We start from the raw sequence: 24,673 nt of genomic DNA on the forward strand, positions 1-24,673 counted from the left end.
GAGAAGGGGTGCGGGGTGGGGGGAGCGTAGGGGGGGTCATTCAATTGATTTCATATTTATCAGAGGAAAACCATCTTGCACTTTTTTTTTTCCTACAGGGAATGAATGCGCTGTGCTTTTTTTTTTTTTTTCCCTAATTACACTTTTTTTGCACTGAGCCACACAGAGTCGTGCTCCGGAACAAAAAATGCAACAGGTGCACAGCGAGGATGTGAATGTTTTTAAATGACATGCCAATTACCTCCACATGTATTTACTGTGAAAAGACTCATTTGAATCATGCCGCTGTGATTGGCTGACGCTCAAAGAGTTTTTTTGGGCTTATTTTTTGACTGGCAATCCACCGATGTATAGTATCAATCAAGGAGCTGAGGCGTGAATGGCGCAAAGACAAGCGAGGAGAACGCTGCTTTGAGTTTGAAGAGGCTGATGAATTAACTATTCATGCTTTAATCAAGGTGCTTGTTTTCAGCCTGAGAGGAAGTGTGGCGCTGCATGGATGGGTGGGGCTTCGTATGGAAATGTAAATTTCGAGCTGTATTTAAAGGGAAACAATGCAGAGATGAATGCAGCTTGAGAATAAGATGTACAGAAGTTTGGCTTTAAAAATAACACAAACGTGGAAGGAAATGTATACATTGTAAATTGTCAGTGAAGCTAAGCCTTCCTTTTCCTTGACAGTGTGAAGAATAGTCGTGGTTTAATTTATCATCCTTTATATCGCCGCTGACCCATGTATATCAAAAACATGACCTACACACACGCACAGACACACACACATGCATGGTTACCTTGGAAACCAGACTGGCTCTGTAGGCAGCCAATGCTTTCAGGTACTCTTTCTTAGCCGCCTCTGTTTTCCTCTTGTAGCTCTGCACCAACAAACAAAAACACAGAGCATGATTACACCGATGCTCCATCAATGCATTTGGTTGATGGTGTGTGGTGTGACCCAGCAGACTGCCAGAGACCTGTTAACCAAAGTGAAATAAAATGTGTTTATTTGTTTGCCGGCATGCTACTTCCTGGAACATGGAAGACGATGCAATGAATGCAATGAATGGAAGGACAGTTCCGTTTTGCTTCAGTGATGGGATGTTGCATTCATAACAGCAAACAGTTTAATGGGTTCTTTCTTGGCTCAGGCAAAGTCTGGTGGAGATCAGTTCAGCACTTTGCTGACTACCTAACTGACACCTTTCCCAGCTAGCAAATTGACTAACTAGCCAACTGACTGATTGATTCATTGAATAACGGATTATACTAATTGATTAACTGACTAACAAACTTTCCAGTTTTATACTCATTCATATGCTTTGAACTACCTGTTTTACTATGCAAATGACAATAAAACTCTTGAATCTTGAATCTAATTGACTAACTAGCTACCTAACTAACTAACTGATTGACCGACCAACTAATTGAGTGACAAACCTTCTAGCTAACAAATCGACGAACTGGCCGAGTGACTAACTGACTGACTGACTAAACTTGCTTACTGACAGGCGAAGTAACTGACAAACTTTCCAGCTAACAAATTGACAAATAAATCGCTAATTCAATGACTGACTGACTAACCTAATGAACCACTAATGAAGTAACCAATTAACTGACTGACTATAGATGCTAATTGACTAACAACTAAGTAACTGACTAACTTTCTGGCAAAAAATGGACTAACTAGCCGAGTGACTGACTATACATGCTAACTGACTGACTAACTAACTGACTGACGGGTAGACAAATTAACTGACAAACTTTTCAGATAACAAATGGACTAACTAACCAATGGAGTTACTGGCTGACAAACCATACAAAGTGACTAACAAACTAATCATTTGGTTAAGTGACAAACTTAGTAATTGACTCACTAACTGTACTGACTAACTGATTAACTGACTGGTTGACTTATCCTTTCATGCAGCTTTATGAACAATGTGACTCTGAAGTCCTCCATAACATGTACTGTATGTATTAGGTTTTTGAAAGAAAAGTGTACTTTTTTCTTAAAATGATTATTTTTTTTTTTAGGTTAATTGGCGACTCTTACTTGTCCATAGGTATGAATGTGAGTGCGAATGGTTGTTTGTCTATATGTGCCCTGCAATTGGCTGGCGACCAGTCCAGACTCTACCCTGCCTCTCGCCCAAAGTCAGCTGGGATAGGCATAGAAGATAGATGATGAAAGTTTAAATACCAATAACACTTCACGCCTGCAGGGGGAGTACAGGAGCAAAAAAGCCCTACAAATTGAACTATTATAATCATCAGTTAGACTACACTACTCCAAACAGCTTTCATGTTAAATTAATTTCAACACACACTAATGATTTGCACGACTTTTTAAATAAATTACAGTGCCTAAGGATGTCTAATTATAACAAAGTGACTTGGATTCATTAGTGATCGAAGCTGCAAGGTCAGCGCGTGAATTAAAAGCAACAAAGCTGAGAGAGGCGAGCGGCGTGTGCCTCCGTCGTCAGGCTGTCACCGAAGTGAATTAGCCCGTAATTGTAGCTTAATGAAATGTACTTGTTTGATAAGCGCCGAATTACAGGAGACAGTAAGTGTGCACCCTGCTGACACCGAGCTCAGTGATTAGTCCTTCGACTGCATAAAGTACATCCAATATTGAGAAGTTTAATAGCAACCCATCCTTAACCTCCAATACTTCACTTTTCTTTCTACTGCTGCAAAATTTAAATCTGATCTTAACAAAAACATGAGTTCAGTGCTTTTATGTTCACCTTGAGAAAAAACAGCCCAAATAATGCATTGATCTCACACTGTAAAGCCTCTGGGAGTTAAAAAGGAAAGAAAAAAAAAACATGGCACCCAAAAAAACATCCTAATAAACATCCTCAAATGGAAAAAAAATCAAGGACACCACAATCACAAACAGAAAAATAACACAGCAAGGAAACCTTTGCCTAATAGAAGCATAGCACCTAATTCAAAACTTGTATTTACATGTCGTCATTGAATGCACCTCACCGAATCGTGGAACCTGTGGAAAAAATGTACACCACAATTTTGCCTCCAATTGCATGCATTTTCCGGTTAGAGTACAATATAGCACGAGTCTTGCATCGTGTTCTTAATGTATTTTTATCACAAAGCGCCCTTGTTAGCATCCTATTAGCTTGCCACTACATGAAACTGTAACAGGAACCGAAAGTCAGCTTCGTCGCCCGTTTATGATTGGTTGACTCTCAAAAACGTTAACACAAAACACATATTTATAGTTTTAAAATTCTAGTTTAACATGCATAAAACAACTGTAAATGCATATTAATGACAAATGAAAAGGATAAATGAACATTTAAGGTTACGTTTACCTTCATTGAAGACGTGACTGTTCCTAAAGAGTGTACCAGCGAGATCAACACACCTCCTTCGTGTTTTGCCATGAGTTATTTCTTGAATTCAATAGTATTTCTCACCTTCTTTACCAAATGCTGGCACTTGTAACTTTCTTTGGCTCCATTTTGGGTTATTGAGGTGAGAACACTATTGAATTCAAGAGATAACTGAGGAAGGTTGTGTCTCGCTGCCACATCGTGTCTTTGGGAACAGTCAAGTCAAGAATCATGCCTTCAAGTAAGCTTCAAGTATTCATTTAATCCCTTTCATTCATAATTTATATGTATTTATATGCATTTAAAATTGTTTTCTGCGTGTAAAACTATAATTGTAAAACCATAAATACATGTTTTGTGTTAACCTTTTAGGATTTCTGGAACAGATTCATTGGATTTTCATTATTTTTTGTGGGAAAACTAATTTAGTTTTGGTAAGAGTGAGGCCTTCTAGAAGTAAATTATGATGCTAACCAAGTTGTGTTGCAGGGCTACCCACAAACAGTAAAAAACTGCAAGTATTTGAGGTGCCCATAAAAATGTGTTTTTGGCACACGGTTTCATAGATTGGTTTCAGCTCCAGAACCCTCCCCTTGTCTCTTCAATTGCCATTGTCCCACAATTGCCACTTGCGACACACCCCAGGTTTAAGCCCCAAAGTATGCCTCACACACTTATTGAACACATTTAAAAATATAAAATGTATAGGTACTCACCACTGACATGGAAGATTGTCTTCTATTTAGTGGATTTATTAAAGTCTGAGTCTGAGAAAGCTATGAATAAGTTACACGTTTGCATCTTTGCCCACAACTATATCATGCATTAAAAGACTGCCAAACAAAGCGCTAAAAATCTCAGCCAGCAAAAAATACATAAAAAAAAAAATTGCAGGGATCCACTGCTCCTCTGTGTCTGTGTGTATATAAAGTAGTGTTAAAAAGTGTTTGGTCCCTTCCTGATTTATTATTTTTTGCATGTTTGTTTCAGATCATCAAACAAAATTAAATATTAGTCAATGACAACACAACTGAACACAAAATGCAGTTTTTAAATTAAACTTTTTATAATTACGGGAGACAAAAAATACAAACCTACCCAGGCCCTGTGTGAAAAAGTGATCCAGAAAGAAAGTAACTGAGCTCTATCAGTCTGGAAAAGGTTATAAAGCCATTTCTAAAGCTTTGGGACTCCAGCGTACCACAGTGAGAGCCATTATCCACAAATGGCGAAAACATGGAACAGTGGTGAACCTTCCCAGGAGGAGAAGCAGCACAACGACGACTCATCCAAGAGGTCACAAAAGACCCCACAACAACATCCAAAGAACTGCAGGCCTCATTTGCCTCAGTTAAGGACAGTGTTCATGACTCCACCAAAAGAAAGACACTGGGCAAAAACGACCTGCATAGCAGAGTTCCAAGACCAAAACCACTGCTGAACAAACATTAATGCTTGGCTCAATTTTGCCAAAAAACACCTAGATGATCCCAAAGACCTTTGGGATAATACTCTGTGGTCTGATGAGATAAACGTTTAACTTTTTGGAAGGTGTGTGTCCCATTACATCTGGTGTAAAAATAATGCAGAATTTCATAAAAAGAACACATCATACCAACAGTAAAATGTGGTGGTGGTAGTGTGAAGGTCTGGACTTGCTGTAATAAATGGTACTATGAATTCTGCTGTCTACCAAAACATCCTGAAGGAGAATGCCATCTGTTTGTGACCTCTTGGGTTCTGCAGCAGGACAATGATCCAAAACACACCAGCAAGTCCACCTCTGAATCGCTGAAGGAAAACAAAATGAAGACTTTGGAGTGGCCTAGTCAAAGTCTTGACCTGATTTCAATTGAGATGCTGTGGCATGACCTTAAAGGCGGTCATGCTTGAAATCGCAAACACTTAATTGCAGTTGTTGCTGCTACGGGTTATTAGGTTGAGGGGGCAATCACTTTTTCACACAGGCCCATGTGGGTGTGTATAATGTATATTGTGGTTTATTTAATAATGTGGTTTATTTTATGTAATAATTATACACAATCATTAATCTATCTATTTATTTTAAATTATTATTCTAATTAATTTGTATTTATTCTAAAGTTGGCCAGTGCGTACAAACTATGTCGACAAGCTTTCTCACTGGGGCTGAAAAAACTTAGGGTTTGGGTTAAAATGCAAAATTCAAACCAGATTATGACAGCAGCTGCTTACAACATCCATGCAACAAATAGCTTCAGTGTCCATTGTGAGCGAGGGTAACTTTGCTGTTCCATCATTTTGGATTAAAGTTAAAAGCAACTATCCAGAAGGTTCCACAATGTGATGGCTGTGCTATTCCTGTCTAATTAATTACTTGTGTTAGAATTTTCAGCGCTGACCACTACCATAATAGTGGTAGCGAAAAAGCGAAAGAAAAGGTTTGCGGCAGCTGTATTAGAGATAAGAAACGTTAGATTTTTACTGTAAATGCATTTTATCCTTTCATTACAGATCACGTTACAGTCGTCCCTCGTTTTATCGCAGTTAATTGGTCCCAGACTCGACCGCAATAAGTGAATTGCCCTAAAGTAGGTTTCAATATTAATAAATGGAATGTTTTTGTAGTTATGCCATCGAAAACCCGTTTACGATCTTCTAAATATGATTTTTAACATTATTAGAGCCCTCTAGACCTGAAATAACACCCATACAGTCACCTTTACATTTGTATTACCCAATATAGTAGATATAATCAGAGAAAATAAGACATGTTAGACATAAATAAGATAACAGACTCACACTTTAGCAGTTCCTTGTTTTCTTTCTGGACAGCGTACTTCCTGCGGTGGCTATTGTCTCATCAATGTATTGTAATGGCGGCTCATATTACCCAATATAGTAAATATAATAACAGTAAATAAGCCATTTAAGATGTAAAAAAAAAACTCCTTTCGTGTGTCACAGTAAATCCTAGCAGGCCTTATTTGCGGGCGGACAGATGTGTGGAAGACAACAAGTGATGTCCGAGGTTCAGAGTTGAGTTTTAGCTTGTCGTGGATTATGGACCCAACAGTAGCCCGTGAAATTATTATTATTATTATTATTATTATTATTATTATTAATATTATTATTATTGTCTCACCGAACCTAGACACCTACTGGCCAATGTAGAGTACTACATTCACAATTATAATGCTTCTTCTGCCTTGTATTTGTATTTTACTTCATTCAGCCATTTGTATGTTGAAATGCTTATTTTAGGCCAAGAATAAACATGCTTGCTTAAATATGCATAAAAAAAACGTATAACAGGCCGTATGCGTCCACGAATCATTTATTAATTAATTGCTTTGTGAAAAACTGCAAGCCAACTGCAATGTAACGAGGGACGACAGTAGGTTTGTGCGTTCTCGGACAGCAACGATGATTCATCTTGTGAGAGTAGACTTACTTTGCCTGGAAAGAGAATAATTAGAGCAATGATAGCTGAGACAGTCCAGTGTGTTCCTCGCCTTCACGACATCATTAGCGCAAATAAATGATGAGCCCTGCGAGGTGACTCGTTTGATTAAACAAACAAATGCGCAAATAAATAGGGGGAAAATAGTTAGCAGTGGGAATGTTACTTATCTCTCATGCCAGGTACAACTGCGAAGGACGAATGCTTTTTAAGAGAAAAGCCAGAATGTTGAAGGGGTTAAGAAGCACACACACGCATGCGCACGCACACACACACACACGCACGCACGCACGCACGCACACATACACACACACACAAACGATAACATTTCAGCAGCAGATGTCCTTGAGGCCAAAGCAAGGACGGGGGGGTGGGATTGCTAATCTTGTATTCCCAGCATGATCAAATCACCCGGCAACACATATAAATAAAAGGACAGGAAATGAGGAATTCACATTCAAGGGTGTCAGCGGCAAAATGAAGATTCATGGTTGAGGAGGCGCGGCCGAGGCGGGCAAAAATTAACTGCCAGTGGAAGACACGGACGGCCTCCAAAGTCCAGCACCTAAATGTACAAAAAACACACAAGCCGCTTTTATTTACGTCCTCACTAGTTATGCTACAAATATGAATCTGTGTGTGACACTCATTTGTGCCAAAAAACAAAAATAACCCTGCACAATTGTCCCTGCATTCTCTGTGGCTTTTTTGTGGTGTGTTTGGTGTGATGGAGAGGAAAAGAAGAAAAATGTGATGATGACAACCACAGAACAGGAAATGGAACTAATTGTGTCGCGGGTCTTGGCTTCTCAGCACAATGTCGCAGGAACTTTACCCTGGAAACAGGAGCTATGCAGGTTTGGTCCGCGGGAAATGGGGTTGAAATGACGTTGCTAGCCATTTTCTGAGGTCGTCTTTCTGCCTTTCTCTGGGTAGAGATCTTTTTAAGTTCTTCAGTTCTGAACATATCTGTGTGGATATTAGCGTTCTATTGTGCTGATGTTACCCTCGCTTCATGTTAGGGCTCTCTAGGCTCGTTAGCTAACTAGCAGCAATATTAGCTGTTTGCTAAGTGCTAATAGTTTTATAATGTCACATAAGGAAAGGGTTTGCCATTTGTCTTAATGTCTCATACAAAGACTGTGTTCATGTCTTAATGTGTGGGTGGATCGATCCAAATGTCAGTGTTCTCAGTACCAGGATGGTGCCAGTATCAGTTCTATACTGGTGTGATGAGATTGATATTATTCAGTTGTATGTTTATTTTCACAAATATATGCGTGTTTTTCAAATGTATTCTATATTTTTTATATGTTGTTATAGTGTTTCACATGCATTCATTTATTTGTAGCAGTCCACCATGACTAGAATTGGCAGTACCTGTTTGCCCTTGCTCTTAAACACATTATAATGGGACTGTCTGAGAACGTAGCTTGTCGTTCCAACTCCATACAGTAGATGGCATCGTAAATCTTGTTCTTGACACACTTCATGCGCACCTGGTCTACCAGAGCATAAGAAGACGTAGTAAGAGGGATCCATGCAGCATACTTATTTAGCAAGCGTTCAAACCCCTCTAGATTTTGTTATTCAAAGAATCGACTAGCTAAAAATGTAGCAACTTTTTCTGGTCTTAATGGACACTAGAGATGAAAGCACATATCGCTCTTCTCAATCACTCAGCCGGTGCCGCTGTGGGCCCCACGCCCCTGTCTAAAAGCACCCACATGTGGCTCTGTCTTGCTTGTGGCATAAAAAAAACAACAACTAAGCACCAGAAGAAAATTCATTTGTATTTCTTAACATATTTGTTTTGCTTTTCGTGTTTTTTGCTCACTTCTTCCACTGCGACCATAAAATGACATGCGCATGCATCATGGCCAATTATGTAAATTGCATTGTCTTATATTGTTGTATTTATGTATTGTTAAATTGTTCAAAAATAGGTTTGTTGATCAATTAAAAGGCAAAAATCGAAAAAACCCTCCAAAGATCAATCAATTTCAAGCAAAAAGTATCAGTATTGGTATCAGCATCGGCAATACTGGCCCTGTATTTGTTTGTAGTATCTTGTATGTTTCTAAATGTGAACAAATCTGTTCAACTGAATCACTTTTTGCATGAAATTCTATTTTTTTGTATACTACAGATTTGGCTGTAGTCTTTTATGACATCATTTGTATTCATCATTCTATTGATTTTATTGTAATTCTAAGTGCATATCAGATAAAATGACTTTCCCGTTCCAAATGTTACATGGGGTTGCGTTAACGACACATCACTCCATGCTACTGTACCTGCTTCTGCTCCTCTCCCAGTCCGTCCCACATGGAAGCAACTATCTTTGATACGTCCCCAAATGTGGCGTTTGGATTCTGTCCTTTGATGGCCGCCTGGGTGTCTCTGAAGAACAGTGCGTACGCTGACACAGGCTTCGTGGGCTCGTTGGGATCCTTCTTCTTCTTCTTCTTCTGGGGCTTGGGCTTGGGCTTCATCATCTCGGAAGATGGTCGTTTCTCGCCTGTGATCTGCCAAAAAAACACACAAAAAATGATGTTAATACTTGAAGAAGAATTTTAAACTCTCCTCCTTCACTTTGTTCTGCTGCTACCAGCATAACACTCGAGATTTTTTTTCCCCACCGAATCTATTAAATCTTTTCAACAAGTTATAAAATCGGACATTTTAGGGCTGAGAGGAATTTTAAATCACCGACTGGATCTGCCCCAGCTTTGATGGTGGTCTCAGAAGTGGAGTGGAGAGTGCAAAATGGAATTACTTACTGATAAGAGAGATGCTAATCATTTTTATTCACACACACACACACAAGCACACACATATGGAGAAGGGAAAGGAAATATTCATCCCAAATGAACGCATACAGTATCTTCTAATAGTAATAATGTATTTGTGCATTTACATCCAGCCATGTATGTGAAGCTCAGTGGATCTAGGAGATTTGAACAATAAATCCAGGTAAATAGAACGTTGTTGGTGTTTTTGGAGCGTTTTTTAAGGGCTTTATAGTAGAAATAGGTGTGTCCCGTTGCGTGCATTGTTAGCTCCCGTATGCAGGCTGCTTTTTTATAGCTTTTTTCTGTCTTAGAACACACAGAAAAGAGAAAAACATGTGTGGTCATGTTTCAAACAAGGATCGTGGATGATGGGCAAAATTCCCCCCAAAATGCAATTTTCCTTTAATGACCTTTATACAGGCTTCGCTCTCCACACTGTGCTTTGAATTTTGTGGCTTCACTCTATCACGATTTTTCAAAATATATGTTATATATATGTTACACAGGTATATATATGTATATGTATATATGTATATACAGCATATATATATATATATATATATATATATATATATATATATATATATATATATATATATATATATATGTATATACATATTTCATGGTTGCTAAGCAAATTTGATGTATTTTTTGCCTAAATTAAGCATTTTCAAGCATAAAATGGCTAAATGAACTACAATATAAATATAAGAGACGATGTGATGATACTAATCTACAGTGGTCACTAGGTGTCAATAATCTTACTGTAATGTTCGGTGAGACACAGAAGCACCAGAGTTGTTCACTGGAGCGACAGGCTTTCATTGCAAATTTGAATTATCTCACAACAAGCACAATAATCCCTAATAATCCCAACCCACGCCAAGAGACAAGGCAAGAGTCTTATTTATGTTTTAAATGGCTGATTTACTCTTATTATATCTACTATATTGGGTAATACGAGTGTAAGGGTGATTACTGGGGTGTTATTTCATGTCTAGAGGGCTCTAATAATGTCAAAAACTGTATTTAGAAGGTCGGAAACAGATTTTCTATGCGCTAACTATGAAAATATTCCATTTACAAATAAGTAATCCTACTTCATGGAAATTTACTTATCACGGTGGGGTCTGTAGCCAACCAAACAAGGGATTACTGTAATGCGCCTACATATAACGGGCTAAAGAGCTCTTACGTTGGACCGCCATGTTTCTATTACAGCGCAAAACACATACCAGCCAAAGTTCTTAATCCTGCATTTTTATGTTGATATTATGACAATACATGAGATATTTTCAAACGTGATATTGTTCACTCATGCATGAGAAAGCATGTAACGCCTAAGCACAATACACCTGAGAAGTAGTGTGCTTGAACACGGCAATGTTAACACAACTCTTAGCACCACATGAAAACACATTCATTGGCTGTGGTGTGCATTTTGCATCAGAAGCCTGAAAAAGCTACCACAACTGACTCGGTTGCGCATTATAACCTACTGCTACACGAAATGAAACTGCCACCCGTGTGCAAATAAGTTAATGTTCTGTTGTTAAATAAAGTTCAAATACATGCAATGACGTCACACATTTCTTACGACACAAACCAAAAAGTTTTACCTGTCCGCACAACAAAGACCGAGCCGGAGTTTCTTAAAATCTCCAAGCTCCATTTTTTACGGACAAAAAAATGTTTGCGCGTGGAGGAGAGGCCAAAACGCATCGAAAAATATGCGTTTGTAAAATATCCGTACTCAAAGCACTCATGCGACATGGCCAATCATGCAAATTAGACAATAACGTCATCTTTATCATTTTTTTCAGACAAAAGAAAAGACCAAAACTAAGGGAGAGAGAAACAATGAAGATAAAAAAAAATGGAGATACCTGCTTTTCACTTGTGCTATCACCCAAAGACTACCACTACTACTTCGGATACTGTCTGAGACCACAAACTAGCATAGTACCTTCAAATGAGGATCAGTCTCCTCTTCCTGATTGGAGCTGGAAGGGGAAGGAGTGGCCGATTTACTCCCGGGAGGCGAAGGAGAACCGCGAGGCAGTGCGCTCCGGCTGAACTGAGGGTTAAGCTGGGACAGCGCGCTCATGGGGTTGGGCAGTATCGGAGGTGAGCTGTTAAGCAGGGCGTGGTGGTGACGAGCGTGGTCGTAACAAACGGCGTCTGGGTGCTGGTGGTGGTGTTGCTGTTGTTGTTGTTGTTGTTGGTGATGGTGGTGCAAAGCCATCTCGTGCATCTGGGGTGAGAGAAGAAGACCAGCTTTACTACATGATCTTCTCTTCAGCCCAAACGTATGCAAAGTCCAATCAGCCAAATATGCAAATAGACTAAGAGATGTCAATTTAAGAGAGGCTAGGTGTTGGAAGCAGTGTGCTGACGGAAATAGGTCCCAAACCCTCTTCTTACAATTTCGTCACTACACTGATGCTGGTACAAAAAATATGTATCTCCACCGTTTCTATACCGCTTCCAATGCACACCTTTACTGTACCTCACGTTACATGTTTGCACTTGTTGCTAGGCAGAGTTCAGTTGCCCCATAGACGAATGAGAAAAGTTTGCCAAAATGCTGTAATTTTAGCTTGGGCTAATACTGCAAAATCCCATTAAATGGAAACAGGGATGCACCGATTGACATGTGTTGACTTTCGATCCGATCTTAATACCAGAGCTGTGTTTGCTTTGATATGCAACCGCGCCAAAAGAACATCAGCATATGTAGCTGGAAGAATTTCAGCGAATGTGTGTGCAGTGCCGCACACACACACACAAGCGTTCAGCCAAACACGTTCACGGCTTCACAGACAGTCGGAGACCACAGAGACTCTTAACATCGCACATAACTTCGGAGTCACTGCATTATCATTATTGTTGATTTCACACGAGGCTATAATAAACTCCTCTCGACAGGCAAGTATGACATCTCATGATATTTCATGTGGCCGTGAACGTGTCAGTCGGAATGCTTGTGTGTGTGTGTGTGTGTGTGTATGTGTGTGTGTGTGTGTGTGTGTGTGTGTGGCACGAGTGAGGACAATAGCTGCAGTGCATGTGTGAAGACAATGGCTGTCTTTGACTGTGAATTTTCATAGTTGAATCTGATTCGTTAGATTTTGTCCATAATCGACAAATCGGCAAATGTTGTGTTTTGATCCCTACAAAAAAAGAGATCTCATTTGCGACTTTACCACCACGAAGAAAAAGGCTAAATAACATAAATATAGTCACATTTACATTCACATTACCCAATAGAGAACCCCGAATCAGGAGAGGAAGTGACATCGGGGGTTCAATGTTGAGTTTTAGTTTATTGTGGGCTATGGCCGCAACAGAAACGCGTGTCATTATTATGATTATGATTATCATTATGTTATTATTATTGTGTCTGTTGTGAGATAATTTAAACCTGTAATAAAAGCCGGTTGTTCAAGTCTGGTGCTTTGGTGGTGGTCTCACCGAAGAATTACTGACACCTAGTGACCAATATAGAATACTGCATTCACAAGTTGGTGGCCTTAATGGATTCCCTTTATATGCTGTATTTGTATTTTAGTTAATTCAGCTATTTTTATGGCTTGAAAATGCTTAATTTGGGCAAAACAAATACATAAAAATGCTTAAATATGTATATTTTCTTTTTATTAATAATAGGCCCGAGTGCACCACAAAACAGCATCACGTATTAGTTCATGTTTGAAAACCCGCGATAGAGTGAGCGAGCAATGTTCAAACCACAATGTAGCGAGGGACAACTGTATCTTTATTTAGTTTGTGACACAGAAAGCAAGATTGACAAAACCGAAACACGGTCACTTTCGGCAAGTGGGCATAAAACACATCAGAGAATAGAATACGAACAAGTAGAATAGGAACAATAGGACTCGAAAAACAATAGCTTGCCCAAACTCTCAGTTAGCAGCCTAATTTCTGACATTAAAATTCACTGTCGGGAGATAAAATGAAGCTGGCGTGACAGCCTTACCTGTTTTAAATGATACGTTGTATAGATGTGTGTTGTAGACGCGTGATATGTACGAAGCTTCTGACACAAATTGCACCTCACTTCCTGGAATCATCTTTAACCTTTACTTCCACACTTTGGATGATTTTTAGCAGCCATTCTGAGCCAATAAGTCTGTCGATGATGACGGCCTTCCTAGCGTCCAAAGCTAGCGCTCACTTCAGCTACTGTGGATTATGCTACTGAAGCGGGTGATTTTATCAATGCGTGGTAAGTAAAGGTCTTCTGTTAACCACGCATTTTCGATTCTTTATTAGCACAAATTAAGATAATTTTGTATCAAAATAGGCTATGCAGAACAAAAATAAAGACATTCAATGTAAAAATGTATGCTCAGCAGCAGACGTGGGCACCCCTATACACAGTATGTGGTCAGAATGGTACAGTCTTGATCACATGACATCACTAGGGGAGACCGCTACATTTGGTGATACTCTTTTGGCTACGTTTATTGATATTCTTCTAGCTATGTTTGCTGACAACGTTAAAGCGCAGACATGGCTCATGAATTGGAAATCTCCATAGGTGGTATCAGCAAATGTCCGATAGCTGAATTAAGCGGATTGGACCGGCCCCAACATTCATACTGACTGCTACTGATTGAGTCGATCCAAGAGGTTTGGTATAAAACACGTTTCATCATTCATTTCCAGTTTAACAAAATACTAAGAAGCTGTAAACGATTTCAACACAACTAGTGTTGATTAAAAGTCCCAGAGACACCAATCGTTTCACGGATGTAACCTTAAATAGCTTGTTTGTGCACTTTAGTCCACAGAAAGAGAATGACGAACACCCTTCATAGATGATGCGCACTCTCGCTGCGTTCTCTTCTTAGCGCTTTTAAAAAGATCCTGAATAATATGTCCATCAAAAGCATTTCCTTGCAATGCGTCAGAATAGAACACGAGCAACACAGGGTCCAAAAAGGAATGCTTTTAATGCGACCATAAATGGGAATGTTTGGCAATTTACAGATCAGAAAGTGATGAGCCAGCGTTTTGTTAGCTCTTTTAAACATTTATGACTTAAATAATACATTACACATTAGCTCGCGCCTGAGCTAAAAAAGAAACCAATTGAAAAAGGGCCGCGGCATATGAGGTCTTGATAAACACCAGAAGAGGTTCAGAGATGAAGGCTCGGCTCTCTAATCATAAGAGGCCGCGGTGGATTGCCGGAGTACAAAAAAAAACAAAAAACAACATAAAAAACGAAGTGATGCAGTGCTTTGAAAACTCCTAATTTGACATTGGAATCTGTGTTTGCTTCATGAACAAAGACATTCCTTTTGCATTTTCAATAACCCCCACACCCTCCGCCAGTCTCCAACTTGTAATCATAATTCACTAAACACTTTTTGAAAACACGGGGAAATAGCCTGGCTAAAAGAAGTAGTTAGAGGTAGGAAATAGAAACCCATTCATTTTCCATTTTCCACGGGCTTGCTCTTTATGGCTCCTCACAAGCCGAGAAGCGTTGAAAAACCAATTAATCAAACATGAATGGCCTATCATGGCTGTAGTGCTTCTATTTCCATAGCAACAGCCTCCTGGCAAAAAAAAAAAAAAACGCTCACCCCTGTGAATCTGAGGCGCCATGTTTAATGTAAACACAGAGGAGTCGACCTTGTAATAGAATAAACCTGCCGTCGCTTTTCGTCTTTAAGTGGCGTGAGCACAGAGTCAACATTTGCACTGTGCGTCATTCCGTCGGGACGATTGTTCTTTTGCGAGGATCGTCATCATCATCACCATCATCATCAAGGGGGGGAGTGTTTGACGTGGGATTTGAGCTGATTACATTTGATTGGCTTCACAGCAGAACAAACACGTTCACTGCGCTCGTGGCGTTGTTTGTGAATGGTACATACAGTGCCCCCGCCCCCACGTCATCACCATTATTCATACTCGACCTCCCAAATGTAGCATTAAGTTATCAGGACGTACAAAAACGAATGTTGAGTTAAATACGATTATAACGCGTAATAAAGTCAAAATATGAAGTAAAAACACTAGGAATGTCAAATGATTACATATTATAATCAGATTAATCACAAATTAATTAGGGCTGTCAATCCATTAAAATATTTCATCACAATTAATCACATTTGTCCATCGTTAACTCATAATTAATCACAATTAATCACATCTAGAAGTTTTTATCGACAATAAGTATGGATGTAAATCTCTTTGTGGTAAAGGTTAGATGTAGATACACGGGTTAACGTACGATTCAAAAAGATATATTTTAAAAACAGAACGATTTGATGCGACTTGATACAATTCTACAATCACATTTGTTGATGTAGACATTAATCGTCCATTCCAAAATAAAGACACCAATAAAATAAAAGTGGCATTCTTACAGTATTTTCAATACTCATTTCATATACAGTAAGAAATCCCATAGTTTTTACATGTTTATTGTGACTTCGACGGTCTTTGAACGCACCTTTTAATTGTCGCCCATGAGCCACATACTTTACTGTATTTTTCCCCTTTTCCTTTCACCTCATATTTGGTCCCAAATGTTGATAATATGTGGGAAAGCATAAAGGTAAAATCTGATGATCTTTTTGAGTGCTAATGTGCATATTTGTTGGCGCACCTCTCTGAAAAACAAACTCCAGGCTGGTACTGGTGGATGGTGGGTTTGTATTCATTTAGTGCTTTTAATTTGATGTTGTTCCTGTCATAGTTTTACACAATACATAATAAATAAGATAAATTAGTTGTACGTATGTTTTGCTGATGTGTTAGTGATATCTAGTGCTATTTGCATCCATTCTCATGTTCAGTCATGGCCACATTGACACAAGCCCTCAAATAGCTGTCCTCGGCTATGCCTGCTGGTAACTAGCAGCTCGTAACTCAAATTTAGCTCGCAGTTCAAAGCAAAAAAAATCAGCCGAGAGACCGCTCGCATCTAAAAAACACTTGTAAGCTGACAATGACCAAAAAACATCACTGGCAGTGCTCCACCTGCTCACTTCTCTCTGGCAGTCGATGTATGTATTCCATGACAACTCAACTGGCAGTGACACTAGATACAAACAACTTTGGCCTTGTTGCCCGAGCCTTCTGCCAGGGCTTTAAAGCTAAACTTACCATTCAAAATACCCTTTCTTTGTCCATTTCTGCTCAATATTTGCTACTGCCTGTGGCTCCACATCCACCGCTGCATTTCCTACACTTATTACGGTGTGGGCCGAGGGTTGAACAGTGCTGTTAACTCATTCAATCCCAGCCATTTTTCAAAAGACAACCCTTTCAGTACCGGTCATTTTAGACGATTTTGACTGATCTTTCAAGGCACACAGAATATTGTGTTCCATGGCTATATAAACATGGAACCTACCAAAAGAAAGATTAGACTCCCGTTTTCCATCAGAAAAAAAGTTTGTTTTGACCTTTTTCTATTCTGTAGTAGTCAGCAGTAGAACATACAGTAGGTACGTTTCAGGAAAATATCAGTTTTCGACTAGAAAAGGGAGAAAAACAGATTTTTGTGAAAAGATACATTTCAAGCACAACTTTCACTTTGACACAAATATTTTTGCTTTTGTGACAGCTGAAATATCTAAACAACTATACCAACATAAACATCACTTTTTTTTTCACATCAAAATAACAATTTATTTACAAATGTAACACCATGAACTATTTACAATGTGTGCGTGTGCGTGTGTGTGCATGCGTTAAAATGCGTAACCTTCTGCATGCTACACTCCTCCACACTCTCCCACTTCCTCCTTCCTGTCATGTGTGATTCTTCCATTCACATGATCCCTGCCGAACTCCTATCAAATGCACTTCTGCCACCTTGCGCTGTTTTTATGGCTTAAAATTGCTCCGAAGTGAAATGTATTAGTGGAGAGTTGCATCATTACCTCTTTTGCCTCTCGCGCAAAAAACGTAAAAGACGTATAAATACGTTGTTGGGATTGGGTGCTGGGATTTACAAAAACATATACTGTAACTACGTCGTTGGCATTACATGAGTTAAAGGAAATTTCTGTTAACATGTTATTAATGCATTACCTTTGGCAGCCCTAAAATTAATTAATCATGATTAATCACCATTTACAACTATGCCTGAAATATGCCCATTTTCACAGTATTTTATTAACAGAAAGACAAATGACAGGATATAATTATACAGTGGAACCTCGATTAGCAAACACCACTGTTACCATATTTATTATTGCAAATATTTTTTCTTTTGTAAATTATGTAAAAAAAAATGTATTCGATTCACATACATTTCCCAGTTAGTGTACAACATGATACATGATTTGTTGTTAATACAACTCTAACTGTGTTCATAACAAATTTGATCACAAACGTCCCTTTTAGCGTGCATTTTCTAACAATGTAAAACAATGATATATGTACAGGTGCATATCAATACATAAGAATAGTGGGCAAAAGTTAATATAGGAGTTCTTTCCGACTTACGGTTTATATTGGCTGTAAGCTATAATCATCAATATAATCAAATAAAATTACACACATTTTTCACTTTGTGTGTAGAGAATCTATAAAATCCATAGAAAGAGCTCTACTTTTATAAATTTTACAGCAATAATATTCAAATTCATCATTTGTATGTTGTATTTCTTCTTTTTTCTCCACAAATAATGGCATTTAATTTAAAAACGTTCTACCTTTCATGGCAGAAGGCATGGGTTTGATCACTGGCCAAAGTTATGTCAGAAAGGGCATCCGGCGTAAAAACTAAGCCAAAATCATTCATGAGATTGACTCGCTGTAAAAGTCAAAAGTAGAAAATGAATAAATAAATAAATAAATAATTATTATTTATATATTTATATAAATAAACACAATTTAAATAAAATGTTAATAATATATGATATTATCAAAAATGTTTTGCAGTTTTTGCTACAGGATGTTGTGTCCATCATGGTGGTCTGAGATGTCATAGGAAATCAACTGCATTGAAATCAATCAAGAAATTAAAATACAGGAATCATTTGTAGTTTTTTCTAAATAAAGTTTTGCATGTCCAAAATAAATCCTAACTTTGGAGAGCAAGATTAAGACCATTAAAAGTTACCCAAAAAAAACTTGCTTTTGAATTTGTCTCATGTCTGTGGTGGCAAATTTACTTACTGTTTGTATCTAAGTTTGTGTTTTCACAGAAAATGTTTACTGACAAAAGTGTTTACTTACTTACATGCCTTTTTGTAACCATGGCAACCAGCCAGCAGGATTCCATTAGTAATGCTGCACAGAAATGTTACGATGTTATGGAAATATGCCATTAAGGGTGAGTGGCGCACTTAGAAAAATCAACATGCTCACAGTAGGAGCCTTGTGGAACTCCTAATTTTTTTGGACCTCTTTCCTGCCCTGCTCTTGACTGGTGACTTGTTCTTTGTTCCACCAATCAGAAGATGTCATGTAATACTTGAACGTCCTCATTCATTCACTTTACTTAAAATCAGACATCTTGTTTAAGAATTTAATGCCATCATGATGAGAAGTCCAAAATAAAACTGTTACAAATACAAATAAAAGTTGTTATCATCAGCAGTGGCGTTGAAATGCTGCCATTTAAAGGCTGCTGCTGTTCAAACATTCTAAAATGTTCTGACAAAGGTTGCCGGTTGCCATAGGTAATGTATGCTAATTCATAATGGCATCATGGAGAGGGTGGGGGCGCTGGGCGAAAGAGAACATTGAGTTACATTAATTTATTGGTCAGTGCGCTCACTCTGCTTTTAGCATGAATGACTCTCTGGCATGGAGATGATGTTGCTGGTAGAGGAGGCAAGCATCCCATAATGAAGGAAGCGTTTTAAATATATTTCTATGATTATATAGTCAATAAAAATCTATGAAGAGCACTCAGAGAGAGCCCAATCATATTTCATCTGGGACATCAATGGTTGAATTGCAATAATTTAGATTATTAACAGCTAAAGAACGGAAAATCAGTCATTTAGAGTTTAGATTGAACTGGTTTTATCTAAAAAAAAAAAAAAATAGCCTAAAAACTGTGGAAAAACATGGGACAATGGCTTTAAGGTGTAGTGTTGGGTAGTGTTTCTTTGCAAACATCGCCAACAACTGACCTGGCATGCATAGAAAAGTTTGATTATAGAGTGGTTTACATTTGGATACAAGTTAGCAGTGTTGGGCAAATTACTTTAAAGAACGAATTAGTTATACTTCATAGTTACTTTCCCAAAAAAGTAACTGAATTCGTAACGGAATTACTCCTTCATAAATGCAATTACTGTAGTTACCAGGAAAGTAATTGTTGTGTTACTTTTTTGAAAAACCTTAAAAAAATGTAAAAGAATTTGCTGATAGCCTTGTAGTGGCGTGTGCCGTTGAGAGATGTTTCATGAGGCTGAGGACTGAGCTCGTGACTTGCTCTACCAAAACGCTAGAGGGCAATGATTTCTTGATAGCGAGCAAATACAACAATGACGAGCTATGTAGCTTCCGGTGTCGTAGTAGTGAACAATGGTGACTGAAGGGACATCCAGATCGTTGGTATAGAGCAGTGATTCTCCACTGGTTGGGCTGCGGGAGCCACCATCACCCCTTAATGACAAGCGCCGACCCAGAGTGCAGACAATTTTCTATTAAAATCTTTCCACTACCTTATATTTAATGAAAGGTCAGTGCATTTTGAATTTGCGGTAGTGTAAAATAACAACAAACCAACAGGTTCTCAATAATGACTGCCATCATAGAGTCTCTGCATGGAGTCTCTCTAACATTCAACAAATGAAACACATTTAAACAAATGCGCCAGCTCAATGCTAATTTCCATTGAAAATATCATATATGCACTTGCAATTCACATTAGTGATTTTACGTGCCGATTTCAAACACCTCCAAATATGACAATTCAATAGACCACTTAGGACCACTTACACATTGCACTTAAACAGCTGATATATAATAAGGACGACGCAAGATTTTGCAAGATTAAAACGGGATTTCTCGTTCAGAAAAAACTGTCTTGTGATAAAAAAGAAATTAATTAATCACATAATAAATGAAAATGAACTCGGCCTCCTTATATTGCCATGTTTTCCTTGTCTCTCACCTCCTAACAGGCAGGAAGAGCGTTCTTTCTGTGTTCAGTACCTAGACACTTCATAGAACAACGGCATTCCACAGAACAACAGCGTGAGACTTCTTGACAGTCATACAGATGCTTTGTTTCTGTGGGGGGAGGCGGGGTTGCTAGCATACACACACACACACAGTGTGTGGGAGCCGCATGTAGAGCAATGCAAGGTAACACATTTGAAATCAGGCTTTGCAATCAAATGGTGATTGCAAAGCCAAATGCCACAGTCCCCGTACGGGAATAGTAATGAGCAAGGTGAGCCCATCAATACGAACAAACCAGTATACCGAATTTGTTCAAAAGTGGTGGCAACATAAAAGGCAACACAACGAACTTGCCCACCTCAAATAAATGCACCCGACACAGTTTTCCCATCTGGGATAAAACTACACATCAAGATGCAAAGCCTTCGTCCCGACAGTCAGCACTCACTGAGACGTTTGATCAGAAAATTAAATACAAACAGAGCAGCGCAAAATGGTGCGGGTTCACAGAAAGTGTAGTTTGCTGAAAAGCCAGCATTTGCAGAAATGCCGCAAACAGGCAATACAATTGCCTGTAAGGAAATACATGTAACAAATGACAATTAAACAGCTTTACTGAGTGAAAGATGACATATTAAAGGAAATATTGCATTATTATGATATTATTATACATTGTTATTATTATATCATTATTATATCTTATCATAACATTAGTGGTTTATTTGTTCTCAATAAATGTTGACAATAATATCGTTTAGAGTCAATCTGTGGGACAATAAACATTTCAAAAACGAAAACGCACCGGCATTGTTTTGTGACTCGGTTAAAGAAAAAAGTTTGTTTGTCCAGTCATATTTTTCACTGTACTTTTCTTACAATTAATGTCGTCTCGTTCTCGGGTGTCAGTTGGCACCCCTAATAATATGGTAATGGTAATGGTTTTATTTATTTGGAACATGCATACAAGTTACATTGGAATACATCACAAGTATCGAAAAGAAACACGGGAACTCGCATTCATCCGCCAAAGTTAGAGAGCAAGAGGACAGTTGGATATTGCTTCTTTTTTTCGGTGGCGAGCGTCCAGGCGCAGCTAAACTGTGATGTAAAGCCAGGAAACTCATGTTGAGTGCACTCCTCCGCCGTCTTTACGCCTGTCGTGTTTGCATTGCCATCTTGTACATCATAGTCAAATGGGAGTCAAATAACAAAGGCTTTCCAATTACGTGCAGCACATTGGGCCCGAGATGGAATATCACAGAGGCATTGTTCCCTTGCTCCTCTCTGACCTTACCTCCGAAATGGCTTCACAGCTCCTCCAATTGCCTGCAACATTTGATTTAGCTAAGGGGATTTGACCACCAGCGCTGGGATGAGGGGGTGCAGAGCCCCATTCAGATACAAGAAGCGATTTTAAAGCAGAGGGTGAAAGTGCTAACCTTGCTGTGTCCTCATGACGAGCAGCTTCTGCTTTTGTTTGAAAACTTATTTACAGCATATATCTTTTATCAGCATGTCATTTTTGACTTCCTTTATGAGTGCTGCAATCAATTATTGCATTCCACAATAAACTGTACGGGGAGTCCATTAACGATATTCTTTTTCTGCACATTATTCACTGTTTGGACTGTTTTAATGAGAGCCATCCCATCATCGCTGTTTTAATACACAGCGATCACAGCCCCCCCACCCTGGCTGCTTGACTGGAGCCATCTTGTTTAGAGTGATGGCTCACTCAGGCAGGTTCACGGCCGCTATTGTAAAATCAGCCAGCGTTTAATTGAAACAAATGACTATAATAATAGAACATTATCCCTGCAGGCACCCAGCCGTGACAGCTTTAATTAGAGGCGCGCTCGGGACCCATCCTTCAAAAAGCGCAGTAAACACGCGCCTCAGGGCTAACGGGAGGCCTCGCAGCCCCTCAGAGCTACTTTCGCATTCGCCCCGAGGGCAGAGCGCACTAACGACTGCAAGACACCGCTTCACCCGCCCTTTGTCGTGTCTTTGCTTTATCAAGCTTTGCACACCCAGGGGGGTCATTTACACTGAATTAATAGGAGAGTGGATTTATGAATCATAAAACATTGCCTTCTTGTGACATCACACAGATACTGTACGTTAGGAGAAACAATGGGACGCAGGAAGCTTACTCGGATGCCCTTTCAAAATACAAGTCATCGTTCCTCATTAAAATTTTAAGACCAGTTGAAAAATTGCAAGAATTTACATTTTGCACCGTTAGATCTTAAAGAGGTTCTAAATATAGCTTCGAAATGCAAAAAAAAGAAATGGGTAACCACATCAAGAGATCATGCCAGTGTGAATACCTGACAGAAAATGGCAATTAATCCACATTTTTGCCAAGATTATGTCTTTTCAAGGCTGTGGTCTTAAACTTAAAGATCAACTGAGGAACAGCCTATTTCACTTTAATGCTTGTTTGCAATAAATTGCTTACTAATTTGTTTTTGTCTCACTTCCATTTTGCATTTTGAACCTCTACTTAGAACCTCCTTTAGATCCAATGGTGTAAATGTAAATGTTTGCAATTTTTCAAATGGTTTTAAACTGGTTTTAAAAAAAAAAAGTGTCCACACTATTAGTAAATAGTTGTAACCCGGACGGGAATGGATCACTGAGTGAAAACACAAGGCACACCTACAAGTGGCACTGAAAACAGACACACAGACGAAACTACGTGACACACCAAACTATAGAAGAAAAAAGAACACATGTGCAAAGTTCGTCATCAGTCCAAACAGGCTGACGATGGACTTTGCACATGTGTTCTTTTTTCTTCTCTAGTGGAAGTGGAATTACTTCTGTGAGTCATTTTGGAGTATAAGACAACAAGACATCAAGAGAATGTTGTCTGGGGTGAGTCATGCCAGTCAAAATATTCAGATATTATGTTTCTGTGTATCTGGGTTTGAATCTTTGTTTGGGCATCTCTGTGTGGAGTTTGCATGTTCTCCAAGTGCGTACGTGGGTTTTCTCCGGGTACTCCAGTTTCCTCCCACATTCCAAAACATGCATGTTAGGTTAATTGGTGACTCTAAATTGTCCATAGGTATGAATGTGAGTGTTTGCTGCTTTGACTTGGAAACGTTTCCGTGTGGACAGCCCCTTAATTTTTGTATTTAGTATTTTATTATGTCCTTCATGTGGTCTGTGTTCAGTGTGAGTGAAGTTTTAATTCAGGTTGACTTGCACTAAAATTGGACTAACAACGTGTCGAAGCAATGGAACTCGTGCGTAACCTGAAGGCCACCATCTTCTTAAGGGACAATACATAAGAACAGTGATTCCCAAGTAAATTGCAGGGGAGTATGTGAAACATTTAATACATTATTTGCAAGGTGATAAGTAAATATTCTCAGTCATTTCATATTAAGCCAGACAGCAAAGGGAAGACAATAGGGATGTGCCTGCGCAAACAACAGTGGTTATTGCACGTTAATATGGCTCAAAATCTGCCTTTGCGACCTTTAAGGCACAAATATAACTCCATAGACATGCACCTCCAAAAAAATCTTCGAGCTGCGGCGACGCGGCGTTAGGACTGACTGTTGTAACGCATTGACCAGCCTCTCTTTCCTCAAACGCTCGCCAACGGCACTGAGCCAACAAGCCAAATAAGAGTTGTGGTTTGCTCGCCGACGCCACAAGCCCGACCCTGACCAAGAGCCACAACAGTAGGGGTGCCCAAAGTGCGGTTCAGGGGCCATCTGCAGCCCATGGCTCATTTGTCATTGCACTGCAGAAAAAAAAAAATCAAATTTAAAAAACAGTTGAAACCAATAACCAATAATAAGACAAAGCTTTGTATATAAAAACAAATCTTTAAATATCTTTTTACTTTACTTTAAAAACCTTTGTACAAAATAAAACCACATATAAATATAAAATTGAGTATATATTGTATATATCTTGCA

At 38.9% G+C, this 24,673-nt stretch overlaps 1 protein-coding gene across 2 annotated transcripts in view; it reads right to left on the bottom strand.

The window, feature by feature from the left end:
• tox2 (TOX high mobility group box family member 2) overlaps positions 1 to 24,673 on the bottom strand; it is a 125,967-nt gene that overhangs the window by 6,726 nt on the left and 94,568 nt on the right. The window contains exons 5-7 of one of the 2 annotated variants that reach the window (XM_054783490.1): positions 11,563 to 11,850; positions 9,099 to 9,329; positions 792 to 872 (exon numbers count right to left, since the gene is read on the bottom strand). In XM_054783490.1, the coding sequence (XP_054639465.1) occupies positions 792 to 872; positions 9,099 to 9,329; positions 11,563 to 11,850 (600 nt within the window). The remainder of the gene's footprint in view (positions 1 to 791; positions 873 to 9,098; positions 9,330 to 11,562; positions 11,851 to 24,673) is intronic. The other variant, XM_054783491.1, reaches the window with a different exon arrangement.

This window comes from Dunckerocampus dactyliophorus, chromosome 8 (genome assembly GCF_027744805.1).
Source record: "Dunckerocampus dactyliophorus isolate RoL2022-P2 chromosome 8, RoL_Ddac_1.1, whole genome shotgun sequence".
In the NCBI taxonomy this organism is placed as follows: Eukaryota; Metazoa; Chordata; class Actinopteri; order Syngnathiformes; family Syngnathidae; genus Dunckerocampus; species Dunckerocampus dactyliophorus.